Source organism: Helianthus annuus, chromosome 6 (genome assembly GCF_002127325.2).
Source record: "Helianthus annuus cultivar XRQ/B chromosome 6, HanXRQr2.0-SUNRISE, whole genome shotgun sequence".
Taxonomy (NCBI): Eukaryota; Viridiplantae; Streptophyta; class Magnoliopsida; order Asterales; family Asteraceae; genus Helianthus; species Helianthus annuus.
In genome coordinates this window covers 142,592,628-142,619,822 of record NC_035438.2, presented here as the reverse complement: position 1 = coordinate 142,619,822, position 27,195 = coordinate 142,592,628, and the positions used below count along the sequence as shown (strand labels likewise).

Sequence of the window (27,195 nt, the reverse complement as noted above, 5' to 3'; positions counted from 1 at the left end):
TGGCGGCATAAAGCCTAATCACGATGATGTTTTATAATATTAGCCGAGATTCCAGAGAATCAAAGGCATAGAGAGTTGAACCGTAGTTCTTTTATCTCTTTCTGACAGAGAGTCATAGACTACTACTGCCTTTTGTCTTATAAGACAATATTTATGGCCCATAGGCACTACACCTCTAATGGATGTCTTAATATGGTTGGCCCGTAGGCACTACATCACTAATGGATGTTTTAATAATATTGGCCCGTAGGCACTACATCACAAATGGATGTTTTAATAATTCTGGCCCGTAGGCACTGCATCACTAATGGATGTTTTAATAATTCTGGCCCGTAGGCACTGCATCACTAATGGATGTTTTAATATTACTGGCCCGTAGGCTCTACATCACTAATGGATGTTTTAATATGTTGGCCCGTAGGCAGTGCATCACTAATGGATGTCTTTATAATACTGGCCCGTAGGCATTGCATCACTAATGGATGTTTTAATATTACTGGCCCGTAGGCTCTACATCACTAATGGATGTTTTAATATGTTGGCCCGTAGGCAGTGCATCACTAATGGATGTCTTTATAATACTGGCCCGTAGGCATTGCATCACTAATGGATGTCTTTATAGTATTGATCACCTTTATTGGTGATTTAACCCACGATTTATATATCATTTAGTTGGGTTTTGAAATCCTTAAAGGATTATTGTATAAGAATGACGTGCGTGATTATAACGAATCACATCTTCCATGAATGTTAACATGCGTACAGAGGTTAACAGGGAATCAGAATCTTTTCAGCTAGGTCGTACCATCTTGACTGATCTTTAAAAGACCCCAAGCTAGGTTTCACCCCCTTAAGATTCTTTATTTAGGCAGATCAATATAAAAGGAATGGTTTTGATTTATTTTTATATCTATTAAAACAAAACTCATAACATACATTCCAAAATCTCAAATACAATTACATATTGCCCTAAACGGGTCTTTCAAATAATACATACCTCCATAGAGGTTTTAAAATAAGTGACAAGTCCACGCAGGGACTAATATAAGATAGGTGTCCATGCAAGGACTAAAGATAAGTCCACGTAGGGACTGAAATACGATAAGTTGTCCATGCAGGGACTTATTTCAAAGTAGAAATTACAGTAGTACTACTATTAAGGGCTAATGGTCACGTTTCTTCTTTTTGCCCTTTAGTAGGTTCGCCAAGCCCTTGAGAAAACCTCGGTGGCTTTTCTTTTCTTCCTCGAACTCTCTCTCCACACGATCTAGTCGATGGAGCATTTCTTCCTGTTCAGGAGGAGAAAATCGTGGTTGTGGCGCTTGATGCGGAACGGGAGGTCTGGGAGGTATTGGATACCCATGAGCTGAGTAATCCGGTGGTCCCATGTTTCCATGTGCTCCGTCAGGGTAGCGCGCATTATATCTAGCCGACACCACATATGGGTCGCGCTCATAGCCGTAGTTGTATTGTGCTTGTGACGGTTCAAACGGGTTGTAAGCCGTCGGACCCGTATAAGCAGGTATGGGTTGGTCATACCCAAATGGTGGCGAATTTCGTGCAGTAGGTGCGGAGTTCGCCTCCTGTATAGGACTTGAAGGTCCTTCTTCATGTAGTGGCGGATAGTGGCTACTACTAGAATGTCGAGGAGTGCTGAAGTGGTTACCCCCTCCTCCTCGTGTAGACATACGAGCATTGGTCCTCCTACGCCTCGGCGGATCAGGTATTACTGGTTGTGCCGGTGGCGGAGGTGGTGGCGTAACTGCCTCAAAGCGTGAATCCTCAGATGGATCCTGTGGATGTCTCGGTTGCGATGTCTGATGAGATGGTGTGTTGTACCACTCATGTCGGTCAAACAAGGCCATAAAGCTGTCTGGGCCTTGATATAGTGGACCATGATATGAAGATCCATCAGATACTTCTATCGGATGCGTGGGCGTACCACGAGCTGGTTCAGTTGGATCCTCATCTTCCTCCATGGGATCTTCAGAGAAGTGGTCTTGTGGACCAAGCGGAACAAATCCTGAAGGTTCCTGTATGTAGTCAGCCGGATTAAACTGAGCTACGTAGTATGGACTAGGGTCGTCGTAGTTCCGGTGCGAAACCGAACGTTGCAGAGGTATGAAGGAAGGTTGTGGGTTGTTGGGATTATTTTCTGAATCTGGTCCAAAGGAGTGCCGGTAGGATGGCGTTGAGCTGTGCGAAGTGGAATGCCTCGCTGGTTCGTAAAGATCTCTTCTTCGTTGTGGCTCTTCGCTTCGTGTCATCGAAGGATGTCTTGTACCAGATGGTCCAGCTTCTTGATCGTGATGTGTCACGATTTCTCCTCGGCCTCTACGTCCCCTTCCTCTTCCTCGGAATATAACAGGTGGCATTTTCCTGCTCCAAAACTTATTAAAAATCAAATCGAAAATAAAGACAAAAAGGAGTATAAATCCGAATTTGTCCTAAGTTCTTGTCTAGACTCAAGTATGTGCAATTGTGTCATTGAGATTAAACACAATAGGGTAGTGTTTAATTCACTCAATGTTGGCTCTGATACCAACCTGTCACACCCCGATTTCCACGTGTCTCACCGGTGGGCCCGGTGGGGGATTACCGTGACGATGTTGGCAACAATATAGTCAAACCACACAATTATATAATGCACAGCGGAAGCATAATTTAAATATATAATTTCAACCTCTGATTGTAATATCAGAATGTATTACAGAAGTTGAATATCCACAGTGGATCGTAAATACAGATAAAGTATTGTTCCATTAGATACTGCAATCAAGCTTGCGAGGCTTATCCCGACGCTAGGGAGCTAATACCAGCCAATTACGTTTAGGTACCTGCACTTAATCTTTTTGGGGAAAATACGTCAGTTTACACTGGTAAATACATTCAACTGACACATTTGAAAATGTTTATTAAAATTGATTTGAATGCACAAGGCACAAACTCTTTTATAACTTGGGAAAATTCATAATGATCTTGTGAACGTTTTACATGTTCTTTTATGCGTTCAGTAGCCCGGGTCGTGCCGGGTTAAAGATTTATAGACACACCACGTTTGCGTAAAACCGTAGTACAGAAACCAACGGCTACGTCTTTTAGTTTTAATGTCGACACTTTATACCGGGTGTACGCCTACACCGGGATGTCGATGGTCGTGGCCATTTCGTAAAATGATGCCGAGGATATCCGGGACAACGGTCATTAAACCCCCCAAAGGCTTATAAGCAACAAAACTGTTTAAATGAGCCAATCATATTTAATCAATTAACCACCTAAGCGATGGAAGTATATAATGCTCAATCAAGCGGTATTAATATACCGTAACCCAAGCCCATATAGGGGAAATAAGTCAAAAGTATTTACCTTTGCAAGTATAAATCCTTAATTAAGATCAAGTCACCGATAGCTTTTACTGGGGCTCCTAATCTGGAACGAAGGTTTTAATTAACCTCTTAGAATCCTAACGGGTCGTTATAATGGCCGTAGCCTAGACCGGTTGGTTCCGATATATAGATATGGTTAATTCGCACGAAAAGGCGAAAACCGAGAATGGAGTATGATTTGGACCCAACAAGTTCAGTGACTTGTTTTATATGGGTTTATAGTTCATACTCTGGATTTTGGGGTTCAAATAATATAATTTGACCCATATCGGCTATTGCACGAAAACTAGTTCCATGAGCCGTACCGTGTGCGCAAATAGGCGAAACGGTTAACCATAAGTGTCCTACGCTTATTTCCTAAGTCAATATGCCTTAAAAGTATTTTGGTATCAGTAGGATACCTTCCGTAATGCCCGTAACGAGTTTAAGTTAATATTATGCCCCGTAGGGGCTTTTCGGTCATTTTAAAGACTTTAAAAGGGATTTTCGAGTTCTACAGGAAATCTGAGTTTCCCGAACAGCTTATAAAGCTTAAAATACTTTATTTATTATTTAAAATCAGTAGCAACTGGAATCGGGTCAAAAGACCTTGTAGAACTCTCGTTTTGGCCAAAAAGGGCATATTCGGTATTAACCGAACCGTAGCCATAACCGCAGGTTATGAGCAAGGTAAAAATTATTAAAAATCTTTAAAATTCCCAAAATATTATTTTACCACAGTGGGTAAAAGTTTTGGTGACGAAAACTTGGGTTAGATGGGCGTTATGCTAATTGCGCCGTTAATTACAAAACTTTCTTAAAAGTGCGCCTTTTAGCATAACTCTCATTCTAGACCTCGGATTGACGTGAAACTTTAAGGACATGCTTATAATTTAACAAGCAAGGTTTTGGTCCGTTCACGTGTCCGAAATACTCGTTTTAATTTTAAAAGGCCGTTACGGTCAACTTTTAGGCGAATGACGGAAATACGTAAAAGACTCGGATAACTCATGAACCGACCACAGAGGCTTATACCAACATGTGACCTGGTCCTAAGAGAGTCCTAAGGTATATTTATACCTCACTAAAACGGGTCAGAACTGAAGTCAAAGCAAAAGTCAAACTTTTGCGACTTTCGGCTCCGAACCGGTTCTATATAGTAAATGATCGATTCAAACGAGCGCAAACAAGTTTATATACTTAATATCATGTTTTATGATTATCAAAACAGGTTCCATAACATATATATTACAGATTATGCATAAATCGCTAAAATAGCTTTCTGTTGACTTTTTAACCGCACGTTTGACTCGACATTTGACATAGTTAGAGTGGTGACCAGGGGGAACCATTTTAGAGGTTTAATACCCACATAAATACCAACTCAAAACTACTTTTGGTTCGTCATAAGACTGAACCATCACTGAGTTATTTTAAAGTCAAACCGTACTTACGACGGTTTGGTTTTTAGCTAAATACTAAGCATAAACTGAAGTATGAATGATCAAGGCAACTTACAGAAGTTAGGACTTGAATATGGAGCAAAGAAGAACACTTGGGAGCACTTAGAATAATCAGATGGAAGTTGTTTGAGTTGTGTGAATGATATGAGCTTAAGGTGGCTATTTATAGCCAATGCCAAGCATCTTTGATCATTACAACTCTTACAATCAGACCAGATGTGATGGTAGGTGTCCCCTAAGTGTTATGGGTCGAGCATAGGGTGCCCATGCCCCATAATTATGTGCATGATCGTTCACAAGCTCCAAAAGTCAAGAAACTACAACCATTCTGCATCTGGGCACTTTACGCGGCCCGCATGGGAGTTCCCATGCTTTCTAATGCGGGTCGCCTAAAGGTTAAGAAATCAGGCGAGTTAGTGAGGAGGCTCGCGGCCCGCCTCGACTTATGTCTAAACCTTACGCGGGTCGCGTGAGGTTATATTTTCTGAATTTTTCAAATCTTTTATAACGAAATCTTTCGTAATGATTTGCCTGACCTTTCGGATTTGAAGGGGTAACTTTGCGGTTTGGCCCTCGGTTATTTACCGATAGGGGCCTCGTGTTAATTACCCGCATTATTAAGTCCCCGGTTTATTTATTAATTATATTGGAAAGCCCTAACTTTCACTGTTGACGCTTTTAACCCTTCTTCTACGAATTCGATCGTAACTTTCTCGTCTCATATCGAAACTTCGCGAAATTCATATATATTATTTTAGTGAGGGTATAATACCGTTACAAAGTCTTTGGTACGTTAAAGGGTCACTCAGAGGTATTATTAAACATGTTGACACAGTTAACCCCTGTAGTTTGTAATCTCTCACTTTCTTCCGCGTTTTGTTTTTGTACAATCTATAATTTATTCGTTTGAAGGTTTAAGCATTATTTAGGGATACTATACAGTACATTTACCCTTGTTGATATTTATAACCCTCGAATTTATATACTTTCAAGGTTTGTCAAAATTAGTCCTTTATTTATTATAGATGCCACGTGTAAACAAATGACACGTGTTAACACATCATTGGACACAAAAATTCGAGGTGTTACATTTAGTGACTTAAAACGAGACAAGAATTAGTTAATTTATGTTATGTACTCTCTGGTTCTTGATTAAAACAATGTAAACTTTCATGTTTGATTAATAAAACGAAACTTCAATTGCCATGGATTTGAAACAATTAATTCTGTCCCAACACTCCCCGACGTTTCCGCCGCGGTTGCATGTTATACGCGGCCGGGGTGTGACACCCGACAAGTTTGTATACTTTTATAATATGGGTAAACTAAACACATTCTGGATTTTGAGATAAAAATGATAAGGTTTCAACCGTTTCAGCTAATTTATGCAAACTAGTTACATAAACCGCACCGAACGCGAAAAATGCATAACGGGTAACCAAATGAGTCATGAACAGGTTTCCCTAAGTTGATATGCCTTAAATATGTTGTGATATCAGTAGGATACCTTCCATTATGCCTAAAATGGATTTAAACTCAAATTATGCCCCGTAGGGGTATTTTGGTCATTTTAAAGCTTATAAAAGAGTTTAAATATTAATCTGAGTTTCAGGTCTGATATAATCAGTAAAAAATATTTATTTTTATAAGTCATAACAGTAAGGTATTGCATATATCTTTTATAACCAAACTATGCACCGTATGGGCTTTTTGGTAATTTCATATAAGCTTTAAAGGTCAAAATTAGAATTCTGAGTTCAAAACTTTTGCTTACTGCTTAATTATAAAAATTTACTTAAGACATCAGTAGGTATTGAGTTTTATATGTTAAAAATAGTTTTAACCCATACGATGCGCTTAAAACGCGTAAAAGTCGGTTTTAAGCGACTTTCGGATTATAATAGGAAATCTGAGTTTTTGATCAGTTTATAAAGTTCAAGATATTTTATTTATCATGTAAAATCAGTAGCAAAAAGTTTGATATCAATATGTTATGTAAAACTCATTTTATTCATGAAAAGGGTATAACCGACTTTTTACCCTATGTTATGCTCAGCTTAAAAATAATTAAAAATCTTTAAAAATCCCAAAATATTATATAACATCAGTGGGTAAAAAGTTTGGTATCAAAATTTGGGTTTAGATAGGCTTTATGCTAATTACGCCGTTTAATTAATAAAAAGCTTTCTAATTACGATATTGAGCATAACTCTTAATCTAGACCTCAAACTGATATCAAATTTTTAGGACAAGTTTATAAATTAGTAACAAAGGTTTTTGTCTTCTCATATTTTCAAAAATCTCGTTTTAAGGTCAAAAGGGCATAATGGTCAACATTTAGGCATATAACGAAAACATGCAAATGAATCGGATAACTAAGGAACCAAGTTGTATAACCTCAGAGGGTTATACTAACCTATAACCTGGTCCTAATAGATCTCTAAGGCATTTCTAAAATATGCTATATTGGGTCAGAACTGAAAGTCAAAGCAAAAGTCTACTTTTGCGACTTTCGGTTCCGAACCGAGCCTAAACATGAAATTGTCGGGTTGAACATGCTTAGACATGTTCTTACATTAATTGCCAAGTTATACAAATGTTAAAACAGGTTTCATGGCTTCTACATTGTTAATTATGTGTTTATTTGAAAATTAGCTTTCTGTTGACTTTTTACAATTAAGTTTGACCCGACATTTGACCAAGTTAGGGTGATAATCAGTAGGTGCCCTCTTAGGGGTTTATTACCTACATAATTACCAACTTATAACTACTTTTAATTTAACTAAAGACTGGATCATTAGTGATTAATCTTGAAGTCAAATCTTAATTGCAATAAGTTTGACTTTTGGTCATTAAGCTAATTAAAAATGAAATTAGGAGGTTAAGGACACTTACAAAGGTCCTAAGCACGATTTAAGACTTCAAGAAAACTTGATTGAGGATCAGGAAGCTCCAGAGAGTAGCCTTGAAGTGATATTGAAATGAACAAGAAATGTTGCAACATAGAACTTCTTATATAGGGACTTAGATGCAACAAGATCATTACAACATAGTCTACACATGTTCCCTGATGATCCCAGGTGTCCCTATGCATGAAAAACCACTGGCCAAGCTCCTGAATTTCGAAAACCAGCCTTCTAAGGCGGTGTAACCTGCTGCAACAGGCAATTGTCCAAAAATCTGCCCAGTTACAGGTCTTACGGACCGTAAGCCTTTGGCTTTGCGGTCCGTATCCACTTTTCAAAACTTATCGCCCAGTTAAGCTGCTTTACGGTCCGTAAGGCATACACCTTGCGGTCCGTAAGCCTTGTCAGAAGACAAAAATCTTGTAAACTTTTAGGTTTTGACCATGCATTCTTTTCGTACTCGAATCTTATGCCTTTTTCAGCAGAAGGGGACCATGCAATCAGGCCTTGCATGTCCTTGAGAGTGTTGCCATGCACTTACATATTTGGACTTTATTGATGAAGGTTTTCAATTGAGGATTTGTCGTAAAACACATAGGATCCATTTCTTATGTAATTTGAATTATGTACCACCAAGGATAATCGGATTTGAATATATGTCAGATGTTTATAAAACATATTAAGGTTTGGGATTAATAATTTGGTCACTCAGAGGTATTAATTAACATGTTGACACTTTTAATCCTACCATACATCTTTCAATTTGATCCGGGTTTATAACACGTTTAACTTCCATGACATGTGTCTTTATAATAGTGGTTGTGATTTTACGAGGTGTTACACACTTACACGTATGAATAAATTTTATTTTGTATTTGAACTTTATTTTTTGTGTTAATATAATGCAGTTATTTACCATATAATAAAGTTCAAAATAAAGTTAGTATTCTAAATTTACAAGTCAACTGAACTTATATAAGTTAATATCCTAAAGTTGCAATAAATAGATATTGCAGTTAAATATAGTCAAGTTGAAATTATAAAATATTGCAGTTATTCTTGGATATTAATCTAATAATTTGTATTTCTTAATTAAAAAGGTATAAAGTAATAAACTTTAAAGCTAAACTAAAAACTTGAACTTAATATAATATAAAGTTAATAAAGATATAAACTCTTAACATCCTATTTTTTATAAAAATTGTTTTTAAAATTTTATAAAAATATAATTTTTATATATATAAAACGAAATTTAACAATTAAAGTTAAAGGTGTAAAACGTATTTACGAGTCAACTACTATTTTTTATTTTTATAAAAACAAAAATTTTAAACTTAAAGTTTATTTGATGAGTACCTTGTGGATATTTAAAAAAAGTTATGAACTTAAAAAAAGTTATGAACTTTAAAGAATAAAATTATAAGCATTATCATTTAACCAACAAAATAAACTTACTTTACAACTATAACAACTTATCTTTTATTTTTTGTCATTTGATTATTATTTTTTATTAAAAACGAAACTTTACATGTGTAAAACAGTTTTTTTTTTACTTTATTTATAAACAAAACATTTTGTTTTTATAACAAAATAATTCTTTTATAAACATTTTTTTCTAACAAGTAATATAAATAAAATACTCTATAAATTTACAATCTTTACAAGATAAATACTAAAATGTGTTGCAAATTTTTAGGAATTACAAGTTCAACTATATTATTATAGATAAAATACTCAAAAGAATTCTTTACCAACTTGACTAGATACATGGTAGATTGTGTTGCATATTTTTAGGGATTATAAGTTAAAAGTTGACTCACATATATAAGATTAGTTAGTAACTAAAAATCTGAATTTAGTATGATATAAAGTTAATAAAGATATAAACTCTTAACATCCTATTTTTTTATAAAAACAGTTCTAGAAATTTTATAAAAATATAAATTTTTATATTTGTAAAAACCCGAAATTTAACAATTTAAGTTAAAGCTCTAAAACGTACTTACGAGTCAAATACTATTTTTTTTTTTATTTTTATAAAAACGAAAATTTTAAACTTAAAGTGTATTGGATGAGTACTATGTGGATATTTAATAAAAGTTATGAACTTTAAAGAATAAAATTATACTTTATAATTTAACCAATAAAGTAAAATACTTTACATTTATAACAACTTATCTTTTATTTTTTGTCTTTAGATTATTAATTTTTATAAAAAAACAATATTTTTTGTCTTTTGATTATTAATTAATTTTTATAAAAAAACAAAACTTTACATATGTTTAACACTTATGACATATATCCACTACAATAATGTTATCATAATTATTAAACTAATAAGAAAACTACCAGAAACGAGTGTCGCAATGCAAAGTATCGCCCCCGCCGCATCGCACGGGCACCTACTAGTGTGTTTAAATAAATAAACCGGGGGTAAATTGGTAATTTAATAAATAAAGTTCCTCTACTCTCAATTCAATCACTGCTCTTGGCTGCTGCTCCTGACCCTGATCGTTCTCGTATCCAACGCTCTTGCCTGCTGCACACTCACATCGTACGGACCGAACCCTGAATGGCAAGTCCTCTATTTTATCAACTCACAATTATAAATATTAGTAATTAGTAATTAGCAATTTTATTGTTAAGATGCAGCAGCAGCTGACGATGATCTAGGGTTACTTGATTGATTAGTCTTTATGTATATTTTAGCCTCTAAATTCAGGATTAATTTGTTTTCTCAACTTTGAAACCCTAATAATTGATGCTCCAAATATAATAATAATGTGTTAGGTTAGGGTAGATCTCCTCCGCAGCATGATAAGGTCTACGGTGTGTATGAGTTTTTTAAATGTAGCCAATAGAGAGAACTGAATGCTACTAATGTGTATATTTTGTGGTAGCTGCATACACGCGGAAGAAGCATCACCCGTCTAAGGTTACTAGCTACAATGAGATTGTAATCCGAGCACCGGGAAACTACCCTCGGGCATGGTTTTAAAAAACGTTTGAGGCCTGCGCCTCGTGGGGTTTTTATTGTATATGCGCCTCAGAGAGGCTAAGGCGCTAAGAAAGGCTGCGCCTCAGGGGATTTTGATAGGTGTTCTTGACTTTTTGTGTCAATTTCAAGCATTTCATGTCTTTTTTATCTGTGTTTTTGATGAATCTAATGATGAAATTAGTTATTATTATTATTTTTATAATATATATAATTTTTAAATTTATTTATTAATACCACCTCGGCCTTAAACCTTGCCCCGGGAACCTAATCTGCAAAACAGGTCGCCGTTAGTCTAGGCACAAGAAGGGATTTCTCATAGTGACCACCCTCAGGCGTGAGAATAAGTACTTGTTTACCACTGGAAATATAAGTTAGAGTGAGAGAGTTGAGCTGACTTTCTTTACTAAGCAAATAGTAATTATACTATGAATGGTTGCCGGTGGTGTGGGTGCTTTGAGGGCATAATCAACTTGAGGTTAACATCTCCTATTTGATTGGTGGTTACGTTACCATGCTTTTTGTGGGGATGTTCCACGTCAGCATGGTTTGGGTCTTTAGAGCCAACCCTAATGGGTTACATTCTTTGACCCGCCAATCTGTCGGGTTCCATCCCATGATCTCTTTCAGCCTGAAACTGTCTTGTGACAATTGCTACATGCTTCAAGTATCAGCTAAAATAGAAATACTACAAAGAGCAAAGCTGCCTGCAATTTGGTAACTTAAGCACTGTTCCTAGATCAATAGCACTTCCTTTTGTGGGCAAGTGAAGTGCATTCATGTTTTGCTTCTGCGCCGGACCTATTCACTGGATGGCCTAAACCACCATGGCATGTGTGGTACGCTATGAAGTGGTGATTTTAAACAAGTATAATGTTTATATAATTTCTTTTTATCCACAATGCGTGTGTTTTAGATGAAAGCTGGTGTATGTTTATGTGCTTACTTTTCTTGTCATAGTTTTATGTTTTTTTAATTCTAGTTTCCTCGCGTTTATGGCATATTTATTAAAGGCGCGAGGCCCACTCAGGGCGATTTGTTGGGCCCGGGGCTTTATTTGCGCCTAGGCGTGCCTGGGCGCTTGCTTTAATAACTATGCAGAAGATTATTGGCATCATAGCTATTAAAGGCGCGAGGCGCACTTAGGGATATTTGTTGGGCCCGGGGCTTTATTTGCGCCTAGGCGCTTGCTTTAATAACTATGGTTTATGGTTATTTTTCTTAGGGTTGCTTTAGATGAGTGAAGTTTGAACATCCACCATCAAACTACAATATAGATCCTGCTAACTTTATCGATTTGTCCATTTCGGTTTTAGAAAAATATTTATATAATTGCTTCCATTCACTTCTCCTATGTTTTGAACATATAAACCAAATAAAAGAGTTTTGGTAACTAATATGGTAATAAATGAATATTAAATGACTCCTGACCATGTGATTTTTAAATTGCTGCAGTTTGAGGGTGACAATGGCAAAAGTTATAGAGAAGTTCTTTATAGCATCCATGCTGATGTGGGCAGTTCCTGTTGCAATTTTGATTGCTTTCAACAAGAATTTATTTCCTGGTAAGCTTCATCTGAATTTATTTTGCAATTTTGTCTGTACTTTTTTATTCAGATTTTGCCTTTTATGAATCCTTATTTTGTTAAACGTGATTAAAGAAAATAAATTATCCATTATCACACAAATAAAATGTCTAGAAAAATGAATTTACCAGGTTTTATGCATTTGAATTTTGAATAAACATCGTGTGACTTTTGACCCATTTGGCATGATTCAGTTTAAGTAGGATCTCTTACCCTTACATATAAAAATAACCCAATCTGACCCATTTATTAGTAAATGTTACATTAGACGCATAAGTGTCACACTTGTTCTAGAGAAAGAATTCACTTGTATTTAATTATCAGACATGTTGTTTCCGTAGAAAAAGTTGACATGAATTCTTAGCTGTGTTTGTTTCGCTACGAGATAAATCAGGAATTATATTGTGTGTTGGTTGTGTGTCTGATAGGGGCTCTATGTATACTTCTGTTGACCTAAACTGACTTTTGGCATTAATGAACAGGTTCCGCTGATATGTCCCCATATTCATTGACACTTTTAAGCGGGTTTCTAGCAGTCATTTCTGTTAACATTGTAATTGCATTCTACATACATTTAGCGATGAAAGAGCCTTCAGAGAAACACGAACCAGATCCTAAGTTTGTCTCAGAAGCCGAGGCTGGTGTCAAACACTTGGTAAAATCCGAAAGTTCATCCACCAATAAAAAGGACGAGTAAGAGTTTTTGTTGATTGTGTTTTTGTACATTTTTATTTTCATGTCCTGAATCTTTTGAAGGATTCATTTCTTATTTATTACAATTTTTAAGCATGTCTTAATGGGTTTGCGGTTCACAAACTTGATGACTTGCTTGTGAGGTTATACGATATTTGATTGTATTTGTTGTCTATCGTTTATATTTTGAGAAGTTATAGAAATCACCTCGTATAATAAAACCCGAATCTGATTATGTCAGTAAGCTGTCAAATTTGTGTTCAGCAGAAACCCGAATCCATTCAATTACAACAAATTTTAGAAGAAGGCATTTGACAAACCACTAAAATCTTAACAGGTTGATACGACCCGAAAATTGAGAATATTAATAAGATGTGCAATAAAAAGAATATACAAGCAAAAATTTTCATGGCCCGCAGTTAAGCAACAGGAAATGAGGTCACAGCGGCTGCAGCCAAGTAACCAATCTGAACCAAAGCTTCATTCCATATAGGTGTGTCCTGAAGAACGTTTCACACGGTCAAGTGGACAATGGGAACCAATGTTGGGGCCACTTGGGATATGCTCGCTTGAATAGACTCATGCATACTGTGTCATTCTGCTGGAGGACACCGTTCAATATGCACTTCATTGCACCTTTAATAAAATTCAAAATAAAGGTTTAGAATCCTTGAATTACATATAGTGTATGTGCAAAAGTTGCATAGTATGGATTATGTTGTATGTAAAGTACTGACACAACAAAAAAATAACCAGGTTGTTGGTTAGTCATATCTATAACCCATTTAATAACCGAGTCGTGTTCGGGTCCTGTTTAATTAAACCAATCGATCCGCCAACCCGATTTGCACATTTAAAACTTGTTTACAACCCGGACCCGCCAACACGTCAACCCATTTGACCCATCTAGAAAAATGGGTTATACAGGTTGTGTCCGGGTTAGGGTAGGATTGATGATTCTGACACAAACAAATATATGGGTCGTGTTTGGGTTCAACGCCCACTAATCCACTAACATGACACGATGTAATTGCAAATCTTAGTATCGACATACCATGGGTACCAACAGGCTCTTTAATGCGACCACGGCGACCTAATTTCGTCCAAACTTCCACAGGCTGCATACAAGAACGCATCAACAAAGGGTTACATTTTATGGGTAAAGTTCTTGTACAAATAATCTTAACATACTAAACATACAAATTGAAGAAAAACTCAAAAAAACAAGGTGACATTTTTGTAATTATCAATAACTATCAAAGTTACTCTACAAATATACCTAAAAAAACCTAACCACTCCCCCCACCCCCAAAAAAACCTAAACCCCCCACCCCCCCCCCCCCCACCCCCCAAAAACCTAAAAAAACCTAACCCCCCACCCCCCCCCCCCCCACCCCCAAAAACCTAAAAAAACCTAACCCCCCACCCCCAAAACCTAACCCCCCCCCCCCCCCAAGCTAAAATGCTAAAAACTAAACCCCCCAAAAAACCTAAAAAAATCTAAAAAAATAAAAAAAACACACAAATTATTTTATTTTATTTTTTTAACATTTTTTATTAAAAATCGCTACTTTTAGTAGCAGCCAAAATTTTTTTTTTTTTTTTTTTTTTTGCTAACGAAATGTAGCGATTTTTTAATAAAAAATGTTAAAAAAAAATTGTGTTTTTTTAGGTATTTTTGGTTGTAACTTTGATAGTTGGTGGTAATTACAAAAATGCCACCTTGTCTTTTTGGGTTTTCCTTCAATTTGTATGTTTAGTATGTTAAGATTATTTGTATTTGATCTTTTGCCTACATTTTATTCATATGAAATAATCAATCTTAGAAACAAAAGTTCAAGCTCCAAAAATCGTATACCTTGAACCACTTCACATCCTCTGGATTATGGAACATGTATCTTACTGCAGCTTTTGATTTTGAAACACGTTGAGGATACCTGCATCATTCACAATCGAAATAATGCTAACAGTTATTAAGGTAGATTAGTTCCCCCTGTTTCATGAATATTGTAACAATCTCTATCATCATAGTCACATAGTTCGCGGTACGCTCGCTCCGGTACGGGAACATGGAACGGGATCGCAATTCGCTAGGTCCCTAACATTCGGTACGGTCGGGGGTAGGCTCATTTCGGATCGCTCCGGTACAATGTACCATGTAATGTGGTATGATGTACCGGTTAAACATTGCGCTATTTTATAAATTTATAAGTTTTAAGTATAAAATGTTAAGTAGTGAAGATAGAGAGGGTTAAATGTTAGAATACACAAACTAATTTTACACTTTTTATATAAACTTTACAAGTTTTAGGGATTAAATGTGAACTAGTGAAAGATAGAGGGGCTAAAAGTAAAAACACCTAAACTTATTAAAACCCTAGAAGGCTTAAAACGCAGGAAGCACCGCTGCTATTCCTGGTTTCAGGCAGAAATCGTTTTTTTTTTCTGTCCGACTTTCCATCTTCAGGTTTGGTTCGACGTTCCCACGTATTTGTATACACGTTCCGAATTCAAGAAAATCGCGATCCCGATAGCACGTAATACGATTGAATTGATGAGTTGGGAACACCAATTTTAACTTCAAAATCGTGATCCGGGTCGATCCAGGATCGCGAACGTACCGCGATTGGGATAGTTCGAACTGGATCGGAGATCATGGCTCAACTAGCAAATTATGTTACTATGATCTCTATTTCTAGGTGGATTACAAAATATTTGAGGTGGCAACTGGCAAGATGGGCAGGTAGGTAGGGTAATGGGTCAAATAATGTGTTCAGGTTGTAGCGGGTCATTTTTAAAACGGGTAGCAGGCTGAATTGCGTTGACACAAAACATCTTGTCCATTTTTAAATGCACTTCATTAGTAGTGACTAAAGCGTCGGTTATTGTTACAAAAACAATATTATCACTGTAATAATCTAAATCTTTAAATATAATAATTACAAGGTTGTATGGGGTGCAAATGAGCCGAGCCCGACTAGGCTCGAGCTCATTTAACTTATGTTATGAGAGCTCGAGCTCGGCTCGTCTATTATCTATTAACTAATATATTAATTATTAAATAAAAAATGATATAAATAATAGACTCATTTAGGCTTGTGAGCTCGATAAGTGAAGCTCGGGCTCGGGCTCATTTAATAAATAAAAGCTTATTTTTAAGTTCAGGCTCGGCTTGTAAACAAGGTTAAGTAAGCTCGGCTTGGCTTGTTTACTAGACAACTTCAAATAAGGGGTAAATGTTAATAAAAACTAGTATTACACTAAAGCTTGACGAGCCTGACAAGCTTCACATGCCAAGGTCGGTCTCGGGCTCAATAAATAAACAAGCTTTATTTTAGGCTCAAGCTCGGCTCGGCTCGTTTCGAGCTTTTTCTAGAGCAGCTCGCGAGCCGCTCGGTTGCACCCCTAGTTGTATGCATTTAGAATAGACTTTGGGTGGCTTTCGATACGTTCAACCTATTTGACCTGTTCTACTTTCACAGCTAAAAAAATTACTCAAGCCCGTATGAGATGAAACACAACCCAAATCAACCCATGTGTAAATGGGTCAAGACTGCCATCTCTATACCAGAAGTGAAATGAAAAACGAGGAGTTTCATACCCGGTTAAAATGATCTTTTTCAGAATAATTTTATCAGGATCAATACATTTTAACGAACCAACAGCAGCCAGTGCAGGTGCAAGAGAATCGCCTCTACTCTTCATAACAATCAAAGGAAGAGGAGGAAAAGAAATTGGAGCATATACTGACGCTACAGAAAACCGTCCTGCATGAAGAAACCTTTCCATCTTGTGCTTGTCTGAATTAAAATTGTCAGACGCAAAAGTCGGCCTGCAATTAATTTTTATAGTCAGTTTGTTAAGAACTCAAGATACAATTAATAGTATGAAAATGATACAAAGAACGCAAATGCTACCTTGTGATGAACTGTCGGAATCCAACATGAAATATTAGTTCTTCTTTGGCTTTTATGGGCTCATTGTATGTCTCATGCTTCTTTATCCTGCACAACAAAAATATCCAGAATGTTGAAAAACCGAATAATCATGTGGTACTCATACTGTATATCAAGTTTCCAAGTTTATCCTGTATAACAAGTTATCAGTTACCGAATGAACACGAACAAGACCTTGTTCGTGTTTGTTTGTTAAGAAATATATGTGTTCACGCGAACGAGATTTTATGTTCATGTTCGTTTGTTAAGGAAATGAGCGTGTTCGTTTGTTAATTTTAGGCAACGAATGAAAACAAACGTTGATGAACACAAATGAACACACACCAATGTTCATGAACACAAATGGAAACAAACACAAATAAGCTTTCATGAACGGAATATATAATACACCGACACTTATTAAATATTTTATTGGCCGGAATTTTGAAGTATTTAAATAAAATATAAAAACTAAAAACACTAAGGAACTATCGAACACAATCGAACATAAACGAACACGTTACCGAATGTTTATGAACATAAATGAACGAGAACTCGGCCTCTGTTCATGTTCGTTCATTTAACTAAACGAGCGAAATTTCTTGTCCGTGTTCGCTTGTTTAATAAACGCACGAACACAAACAAACTTCCCGCTGAACGGTTCGCTGAATGTTTGGTGTGCATAAACAGAATAAGATACCTGAAGTGAAGAACAGAAATCTTTGATTCATGTTGCAAAAGACCACATGCAATGACTGGCATTGTCTTCCACAAAATGCATAACTTCGAAGCAATATGAATCGGGACTTCTCTGATGTGAAGTGTCACATAAGAATTTACAGGCACACATTCAGATATGCTTCCTTGCTCCATATCAAGAGCTTTAGAAAGAACGTGCTTGTGTGTTCTAGTAAAATTATCAAATGCAAATATTCGTGCATATTCTGGAGGTAGAGATTCCTAAAAACAAGAGCATTGTTATAAAAATGCTAAGAACAATGGTGTGAAAATGTATAGAGCTTACTTTTGGGTCCCATGAAGAAGTCCTGAATGACTTTAGGCCTCTGTATTTAGCAAATCGTTTCCGAGCGGGAACGTCTACTGGAGCATCCACCTCATCAGGGAATTCTGAAACAATAACACCCAGTAAAATAAAATAAAATAAAATAAAAATCATAAGTTTGACCTTTTAGCTACAAATGGCTTCATTAGTTGACCATATCAAACTACAAAATACATAAAATATATGTTCCTTTACACTTGTAAGAATCTATATATGCATATTATGAGGCCGGTTAACGTACAAAATGCCTTAACGTACATTGCGTACGCGAGGCAGTATCAACATGTGGATTTGGTTTATAACATGCGACGTTCATCTTTTTATATACATGCGATTTCAGCTTTTTTGATACACGTGCGATTTGTATAAAAATTTTTAACGTATGATTTCTGGTTTCTTAATGTACATGCGATTTTCATCTTTTTTGTAACATGCGATTTTCATTTTTTAGTAACATCACGTACGATTTTGCCATCGCGTACGTAGCGTACGTTAAGGCATATTGTAAGATATACTTTTTCTGCATATTATTGTATATAGTATAATATACCCTCATCTTCAGCATGTGCCTCTTTTATTTTTCGAATATCTTCTTCTATCTGCTCCTTCGTCAAGTTCTCATTATCCTGCAGACCAAAAAAAAAACTTGTTTTAGAATCCATCCCGGCGGTCAATCACAGATAATCTAAATCACAATAACAGTTCTTGTTTCATACTAGCTAATCTCTCTACTCTGATAAACAACACTGGATGCGTCAATTCTGACTCATTTACTTATGAATTTGGATTACGTTTTACCTCTCAGGACAAATGGTGAAATTAAAAAGATTAGCTAAAAAACAAACGGGTCATGAAACCTCCTAAATCATTAATGTTTGTTAACGGTAGTTTTTGTGTAAATATTTGACACACCAAATATTCATAGAAGAACTAATATAGGTCAACCCAAGCTAGCCAGACCAATACCAAAAACTGCCTATTTTGACGGACCCGAACCCAACCCGCCCATATTGCCACCTCTAGTAGCAATTGTGGAATAGCAGGCATATATGAGTATAATGCATGTAAGGACAGAACATGATACCATCATCATAGAATCAGCTTCGGTTTCATCATCAGAATCCCTAAGCTTGAGTGAAGCCTGGTCATCTTCAAAGTCAGACTTTCCACCATCACCTTGACCAGGATAGTCATATTCTCCTTCATCAACTACCATACCATTATCTGGACCATCTTCGCTATCTGAACCTGACACGTCAGAGTCATCGACGATCCAAGCAGCCTGCAAATAAAAAAAAAAAACACATAATATAAATCATGGTAACATCAAACAAACATTGAACGAACACGTGTCAAGCGAACTACCTACCTGGTAATCAGAAGTGCCACGAGGAAGAGTCCGCTTTTTCTGCTTCTTTTCTTTATGTACTCTATCGGCTTCTGCCATCTCTGCCTCGGTTGGCCATGTCTATGTAAAAACGAAGAGATGTAAAAAAACAGAAATAAGAAACTCACTTATATACCTTAAACAAAACTTTATGATCTAAGCATACGGATTATGGAAGTTCAACAAAAGCACGTAATGTTTTGTTGTAACACTTTTGGTGTGGTGAATTCAAGTAACCAGAAACAATATTTAGTTTTCTAGAATTTGAATTAAATACTCTGCAGTTTATGGAAGGCAAACTCAAGTAGCAAGTTATTGAAGGAAAAAGGTGATAAAAAGGGAAAAATGAAAAACAGAGGAAAAAAATGTGGTTACAGATAACAAAAGGTACCCTTTTGAAGCGTCAAGGGTTGATTCTCATATTTCTTAAAATACAATGCCGGTGGTATTTATCAAAAATACCCTCCATTTTAAAAACTCCCCGGTAATGTTATTTTGTATTTACACCCTTCAACTTTTGAAAATTGCATTTTTAACCTCTAGACTACTACTACTCCGTTTTACAATTTTTATAACAGTTTTTGAAATTTTTATTTTTAACCCGTGCACTATTACATCATTTTACACCCCTAGACTACTACTCAAGTTTGAATTCCACCACCACCCCCTCAAGTTTTAAACTTTGCGTTTTTACTCCTTGCACTATTACCCCCTCAAGTTTTGTACTTTGTGTTTTTACTCCTTGCACTATTACTCCATTTTTAATGCCACCACCCCTCAAGTTTTAGCCTTTGCGTTTTTACTCCTTACACTACTACTTCATCTTTACCGCAACCACCCCGTCAAGTTTTAGACGAGTTTTTAGTCCTTGCACTATTACTTCATCTTTGCACCTCGACTATGAAAATTTCATATGGTTGATGCATCACATAACGCTTGGACTAATCCATTCGACGTTTGCAATGTACCCACGCCGCAATGCGCGCAAGTCTAATTGCTAGTTAATACTAAATAGAATGACAGATAAAGTCCGGTGTAAAGATACCTGTTCTCCTTCCAGAGGATCTGGTATATTTTCAACAAGTAAAGGCTCTTGCTTCATTGGATCTGGGAGTAAACTTCTGATCACCTGCTAAATTTCATATTAATATTAAGTACAAAACTAACATTTTTATTGCAAAGTTCACAGATACTAGAAAACATAATTATAAAAAAAAGAATATGTACCTGTGAATCTTGTACTTCATCTGCATCCATGAAATCTCCATCTTTTTTAACACTTAGTGAACATGGATCCTTAAGAAGCTGAATCTTGCCCAGCTGAAAATCCCCAGCACCTGATACATGAACCTAATTAACCTAAGTTAGGAACTGAACCAGTTACGAAAACTGCCAAATGTGTAGTAAATAATAAAAAAAGTAAATACCAACTGATTCACTGAAAGATTACGGGCCCGAAGATAACCAGTGATGAGAAGAGTGCATTTTCCAGACCCATCATCCACCATGTCCACCTGTCATGGTATTAAATATCCAATAAGCGTATGATAAATATTTTTAATAGTCTTCTATAATACAATATATGCGGTTTTACACTGATGGTATTAATAATAAGAAAATGTGTTGTGTTCCTGTAGAAAACAAAAGGTTTACCTTCTGAGCCATGAGGTAAGGTCGTTGAGTACGCCAATGAGGTACCGTGAGCCTCTGCTCCTTAAATAGAAACATGAACTACATAGAAACCAAAAACACAATTTATCCAAAAAAAAAGTTGCTAATACAATCTTATATCATTTCAATAGTTTATTTACACAAATATAAAAATATCCGTTGGATGTTTAGGGAACTTGAACCTAATCAGCCTGTCTCATTTACATTATTATTATCATTATTATCATTATTATCATTATTATCATTATTATTATTATTATTATTATTATTATTATTATTATTATTATTAATTAGCAATTTAAAAAAAATACTTTTAACCCAAAACTTTTCATTTTTGCAATTTAACCTCAAACGTTTTTACTTTCAACTTTGGTCCCCAGTCCCCTATACTTTTCGTCTTTCGCAAATTTCCGTTTTACGTTTCATTCTAAATGTTGCGAGTTAACAAGGCGCAATGTGAGTTTGTGGTTCAACGTTTTTACGTTTCGCTTTACGTGTAGTACAAAATTTTGCAAGTTAACACGGCGCAACGTGCATGTGTGGTTCAACATTTTTACATCTATTTTTCCAGTTACAGGTTCGTCGCAATGTGTGGGGCTGTGGGCCCTAGATCGAGTTAGTTATTCGTTTCTATATTTTACGTCTCGGTCTAAATTTTCGCATTAACACACCGTAACTACAGTGTTGGTGGTCGCTGGCGGTGGTGTGGCATTGGTGCTATTTGGCCTGATTTTACGCCCCCGCCACAACACGAGGAGGCTTAATTCTAGTTAATAACTAATTTTGAACTCGCCTATTTTGCATGTTAGAGATTAATATAACACGAATCAACCCTTTCATAAGCAACTGTTTCAAAAATGTCATCTTTAGGAATGATGCCTTTAATCAAGCATCACAAGCCGTTTATCAGGATTTGGAAAGTATACCTTGTGCAAGTCATCTTTACTATCTGCTGGATAAAACTTGCAATCTTCGGGAAATTCAGATGAAAGGCTAGAAATGCATGTTTTCTTTAATTCATTTCTTCTTTTTAGATCAGAAGGTAAATCCTGATAAACAAACAATCCCGTTGTCAATATAAACACGATACTTTTCATGTACATAACAACATATCAGTCCGTAGAGATTTTATCAAGTGCTTACTCGAAGGAAAACGGCGGAACTTGGTAAACCAAGAGATCTAAAGACAGAGAGACACTGAAAGCCAAATTCATCAACATAATAGTTGGAACTACCTCGATCGCTTGAACAGTTAGCAGAAGCCACAAAAACAATCAGATCTGCGATCTATGATTAAAAGTGTGTGCGTATCAGTTTAAATTTACTGAATAATACGATATTCTATGTGTATGATTCAAAAGGTATGAAATTTAAGTACCTTGGCCATCTCCATGCATGCCATAAAATCACCATGAGGTGCTTCTAGGACCTATTCAAATAAGTAGGTGTAAGATAAAATTTTCACAAATAAGCTCAATGTAGCATTCGGTAAGCAAGTAAATAAAAAGCCAAAAGCTTTATAAGGTTTATCATCCATTGACTCCATTCCAATGTCACTTATCATATAATAATAGCAAACCTTGAGACTGTAATTCTAAAATATATTCTATATTTTGTCAATTGTATTACGAACCGATAAACATACATTACTAGAAAGGGGTGAGCAATAACCGAACCATTAACTGAACACCGACAAAACCGAAATTAACCGAAAGCCGAATAACCGAATTAACAGAAGATCGGTTATCGATTTTTTTGTACCCTTTGGTTAACCGAAACTAACCGAACCATTCGTATTTTCAATTTTTTTTAGCTTTTATACCTCCATTTTATATACTTATGCATCCAATTCATGTTTCTGTACCTCACTATTTATGTATTTATACTACCATTTCGTGTATTTATACCTCCATTCCATGTATTTCTAAGTAACAAACTTAGCCGAAGTTTGGTTTGGTTTATTAACCAAAATGAACCGAAAAACCAACAAACTAACCGAATAAACTGAACCGATTAACCAAAAACCGAATGGTTAATAACCGAACCATGCACACCCCTAACTAGAAGTTTGAGGAAGTAAAATAATGTGGCAACCTACCGTAGCCCTTAGCCTATATTCGGACGATGCAACTGCTGGAAACTGAATTCCAGTATGCCCATTTGATAGTAACACCAAAAGATCCCCTGCTAGTGAGCTTACGCTTGTAGAAGCAGATAGACCGAATAAAACCTGGTTTAACGAAACAGGATGGAACTTTGTAAGCCAAAAGTCCAAAACAAATGAAACTTCAAATGGCCAAATAAGTCAATAGAGTAGATTCTACATGGAGAATACTCACAATAACACGCGGAGCACTAGCTGTTCCACTAGACGCCCTTTTCTCTTTCAAAAGGGTGGCCCGCTTCTGTTCTCTCATCTACATCATTTAAATTCAACACTTTCAAGATAACTTTTTTCTGCTATGAAAATTGGAAACATTTTCCAGAGTGTAGACTAATAATAATATGTGTTGATTAACGATAGAAATGGGTACGGAACACGTAATCTGAATTACGGTCCATCATAACTAACAGAAAGTATAAATAATGAAGAATACAAATTACCATTTTGTTACGCTGCAGTCGAGCAGCTCTTGCTCCCTTCATTACATTGCGATCAGGTTTACTAATCTTGCTCTTATCTAAGTTCCAGTAAAATAATTAAGAAACATAAGGTAGAACAAATAAAAGCCATTTTAGTGATCCAATCAAACCCTTAATTTAAAACTCTATCGGCTAGCTTTGATCCAAAAGAGCTATGTTATCACGTTTAGCCTCAATTTTATTAGTTTCCGAGTGCAATGTTCATAAAAATACAATGGTTTGGCGAGCTACAGCAAAATCGGTCAAATTTGGATCAAAATTGGTCAAAATCTTTGAAGTATTTGAAAAAGTTATACTTATTAATTCAATCCGATTAATAAGTTTGAAAAACTATATACAGAATTTCGAAAAATTTTGCGTGTCTGTGTGTCTATATCTATAAGTTTGAAAAATCAAATATAAAATTTAATCAGATTAAAAATCCCTATGAATCCCGATTAATCACTGGTAGTGCCTAGCGATTTTTACAGCCATGGCAACAGCTTACATGAGTTATACTTGATACAAACTTTTACTTCAGCAAATTTATCCCACATACTTTAAACTCCTTACCTATTTCTACTAATTCTACACTCCAAAAAAAGCACTAACTACAATCAAACTTAGCACATTACGACTGAGGTTCGATAAAAACTTGTTCAATTCATGACACTTGTAATAGAAAACCACAAGCTTCATAAAAATAAGTAATTTTGAAGTCAAATTCACCGATTTCAAACTGTAATCTGTTTCATTTTCGTTTATGTTAAGCAACAATAAAAAATTCAAAACTCCTAATTCAACAGTTTACCTCTGTTTTACATTCTAAATAACACAAAATCTATCAAATTTTAGCTAATCAAAAGATGAAATTATGATGAGGAAAAAGCGTGGGACCTTTGACGGAAGTTTTGTGAATGTTGCGAGAGGATTTAGAAGCAAAACGAGTCTTGTGTGACTTGTTGACTTGAGCTCCAGAACCACCCGCCATTGTTGTTTGAGCTGAAGAAGACGTTGAAGGGTTTATAAACCCTAATTGGGATTTTAGACGATGATTATCAAGTATTTATATGTCGGGTCGGGCTATGACCCGGTTTAATTAGACCGCATAAATTACCCGTTTGGTGAAGTATGGGTGTGCCCCGACGGCCCGACCCATATACAAAGTAGGGAATAGTGGCACACTATCATAATAAACAATTAGAGAAAGAAATGTAGGTAAAAATAGATATTTCATTGATAGATATATCATACAAGATATACACTGGAAAGTATATATAGGAGAAGAAAACTTGAAGAAAAATCTAATCTATTTTTTGTGTTGATAACCATAATATTAATAATATACTTATAACACTCCCCTTGGTTATCAACTTGATACGTTTGGAGATGGTGCCTTGTTAAAAACCTGGCCAGGAAAATCCAGTGGGACAAAACCTTAGCTAAGGGAAAAAAAGTGCAGTGCATATCGTCTCCCCCTGATACTTCTGGATCATGTACGTTGCCTCATTAAAAACCTTACTAAGAAAACTCAATGGGATAAAACTTAGTGAAGGGAAAAAAAAAGAGTGCAACTTGTATAATACTCCCCCTCATTTGAACATGTAATCTTCAAGTGACTAGTGCCCATTTTTCTTGAAAGTTGCTCAAAGTTTTTGTAATCAATGATTTGCCGCTTGATCCCTTAATGTGCAATTCTTTATGTTCGCAATGTTGTATATCTTCATATGAGCCTTCTAGTGCCTCTTATTTTAAACAAATATCATAAGATCCACAAATGTGATTTGTTACATTCCCTGCATTTACAAAACTAACCAAATTTGTTTTTATAGGTTAGTAAAATATAAATTCATATCTTACATACCTTAGATGTATTGAAATAGATGTTTTCCCATTTCAATATTTCATCGTTTAACACATGCTATGTCAAATCTATAAATTCAATAAAGATATATAAAATCATGAATAGATAGGAAGAAATACTAATGCACAATTGCACTTAAAAAGACCTCTAGACCAAAAATTTCAATTTCTTCCATATGAAGCTATAACAGTCATTTTATATATCGAGTAATTGAACAACCTTTAACGTAGTTAAAGGATAAGCATTGTCTATGGTAAAATTGTTGGCTAATGTGATCTTTCCATTAAGAACAGATGATACAAAGCCAAAACTGTTCCGCAACAATTGATCCTAAATAAACAGTGTTTTGAACTATATTCCCTCCAATGGCAAAGGCATCTAACATCTGCTGGTCTCTAAGGTATGTTATGTACAAAGATGAAGTGTAAAGACTGTTGAAGACCAATCCACTGAAGAAGTCAAAGATCTGCTGGAAGTCAAAGGACTGATCAACCTTTGTGGAAAGCACTGCTAAAGCTTCATCAGCGGTTGAGCCCATCAGATGATAGCATCAACAACACTTCAGTAATCAGTGTTTAATTGTATCAGTGTTTTGTATTAAGCAGTGTTTAGAGTTAGTTAGTGTTGTTAGATGTCACTGTCTAGCGTTTGTGATATTGGGGTGGTGGTAAGTGGCGGTGAGAAGAGAGAGACGATTTAAGGATTGACGAAAAAATGGGCTGATATAGGGTTTAACATAGCGGCTAGGTTTAGCTGGTGGTGGCTGATGGTTGTTCGTGGTGGTGATGGTTGCTGGTGGGGTGGAGGCAGAATGTATTACAGAGAATACCTAGGGGAGAAAGTGATGAGAGAGAGAGAGAGAGAGAGTTCGTTCAAAATGGATTTAATGATTATAATAATAAACAATTAAATTCTTTTTGTAAAGTTACTAAAACACCATTCTCATTATATGTAAAATCACCAAATTGCCCTTATTAAAAAAAACATTTTGGATGGCATTAGGGGCGGGGGGTGAAATGGAGATAAGCTTCATAAATCAGGGAGTAAAATGATTATTTTTAAGGATTGGGCAAAACCATTAAAACAACCAAACCACAGGGAGCAAAACGGAAGTTTACTCTTTATTTTTTTCAGCATTGCGATATAATGTTTATTGATAACAATTGTGCCGCTATCACCAAACCGAACATAAACCAACTAAACAACATCTGTATCGGTACCGGCATTTATTATTTTTTTTATTGTTTTCCTTTCAATAAATTAGCATCGTACCGCTATTGTACTGAATTGAACAACATCGTTTTTGGTACATGAGTTTATTTACATTTTTTTTCTTTCGACGTATTGCTACCGTACCATACCGAACATCGGTACTGGTCTGTATTAATTTTTATGGTTTTTGGTTTCGAAAAATTTTCATTTATACAACTCTATCTTTGAGGATAAATGAATAACGTTACCAGTACCGTGACACTCTGAATCGATCGGTGTCGTACGGACAACAACATCGGCGCCAGTACCCGTGTTTGTTTTTATCGTTTTCAGTTATGTAAAACATGTGTTGATTTTTGTAACAAGTGCATGTATCGTACCAGTACTGTCGAAACGAAATGAATCGATACCGATCTAATGCACACAATAACGT

General features: G+C 35.8%; 2 protein-coding genes across 2 annotated transcripts; one reads left to right on the top strand and one right to left on the bottom strand.

The window, feature by feature from the left end:
• The first annotated feature begins 10,197 nt into the window (after nucleotides 1-10,197).
• Nucleotides 10,198-13,484, top strand: LOC110865919. Its single transcript, XM_022115253.2, has 4 exons — nucleotides 10,198-10,309; nucleotides 12,185-12,294; nucleotides 12,798-13,008; nucleotides 13,346-13,484. The coding sequence occupies exons 2-4, from the start codon at nucleotides 12,198-12,200 to the stop codon at nucleotides 13,365-13,367; spliced, it is 330 nt and encodes a 109-aa protein (XP_021970945.1). The 5' UTR covers nucleotides 10,198-10,309; nucleotides 12,185-12,197; the 3' UTR covers nucleotides 13,368-13,484.
• LOC110865918 (pre-rRNA-processing protein TSR1 homolog) lies at nucleotides 13,222-24,736 on the bottom strand. Its single transcript, XM_022115251.2, has 21 exons — nucleotides 24,584-24,736; nucleotides 23,669-23,745; nucleotides 23,404-23,481; nucleotides 23,163-23,294; nucleotides 22,443-22,493; nucleotides 22,208-22,351; nucleotides 21,991-22,113; nucleotides 21,047-21,124; nucleotides 20,821-20,907; nucleotides 20,621-20,743; nucleotides 20,439-20,522; nucleotides 19,376-19,474; nucleotides 19,091-19,288; nucleotides 18,557-18,632; nucleotides 17,968-18,071; nucleotides 17,644-17,903; nucleotides 16,926-17,012; nucleotides 16,610-16,840; nucleotides 14,867-14,945; nucleotides 14,063-14,126; nucleotides 13,222-13,644 (listed from the first exon to the last, which is right to left on the bottom strand). The coding sequence occupies exons 1-21, from the start codon at nucleotides 24,675-24,677 to the stop codon at nucleotides 13,529-13,531; spliced, it is 2,385 nt and encodes a 794-aa protein (XP_021970943.1). The 5' UTR covers nucleotides 24,678-24,736; the 3' UTR covers nucleotides 13,222-13,528.
• Nucleotides 24,737-27,195: the final 2,459 nt, after the last annotated feature.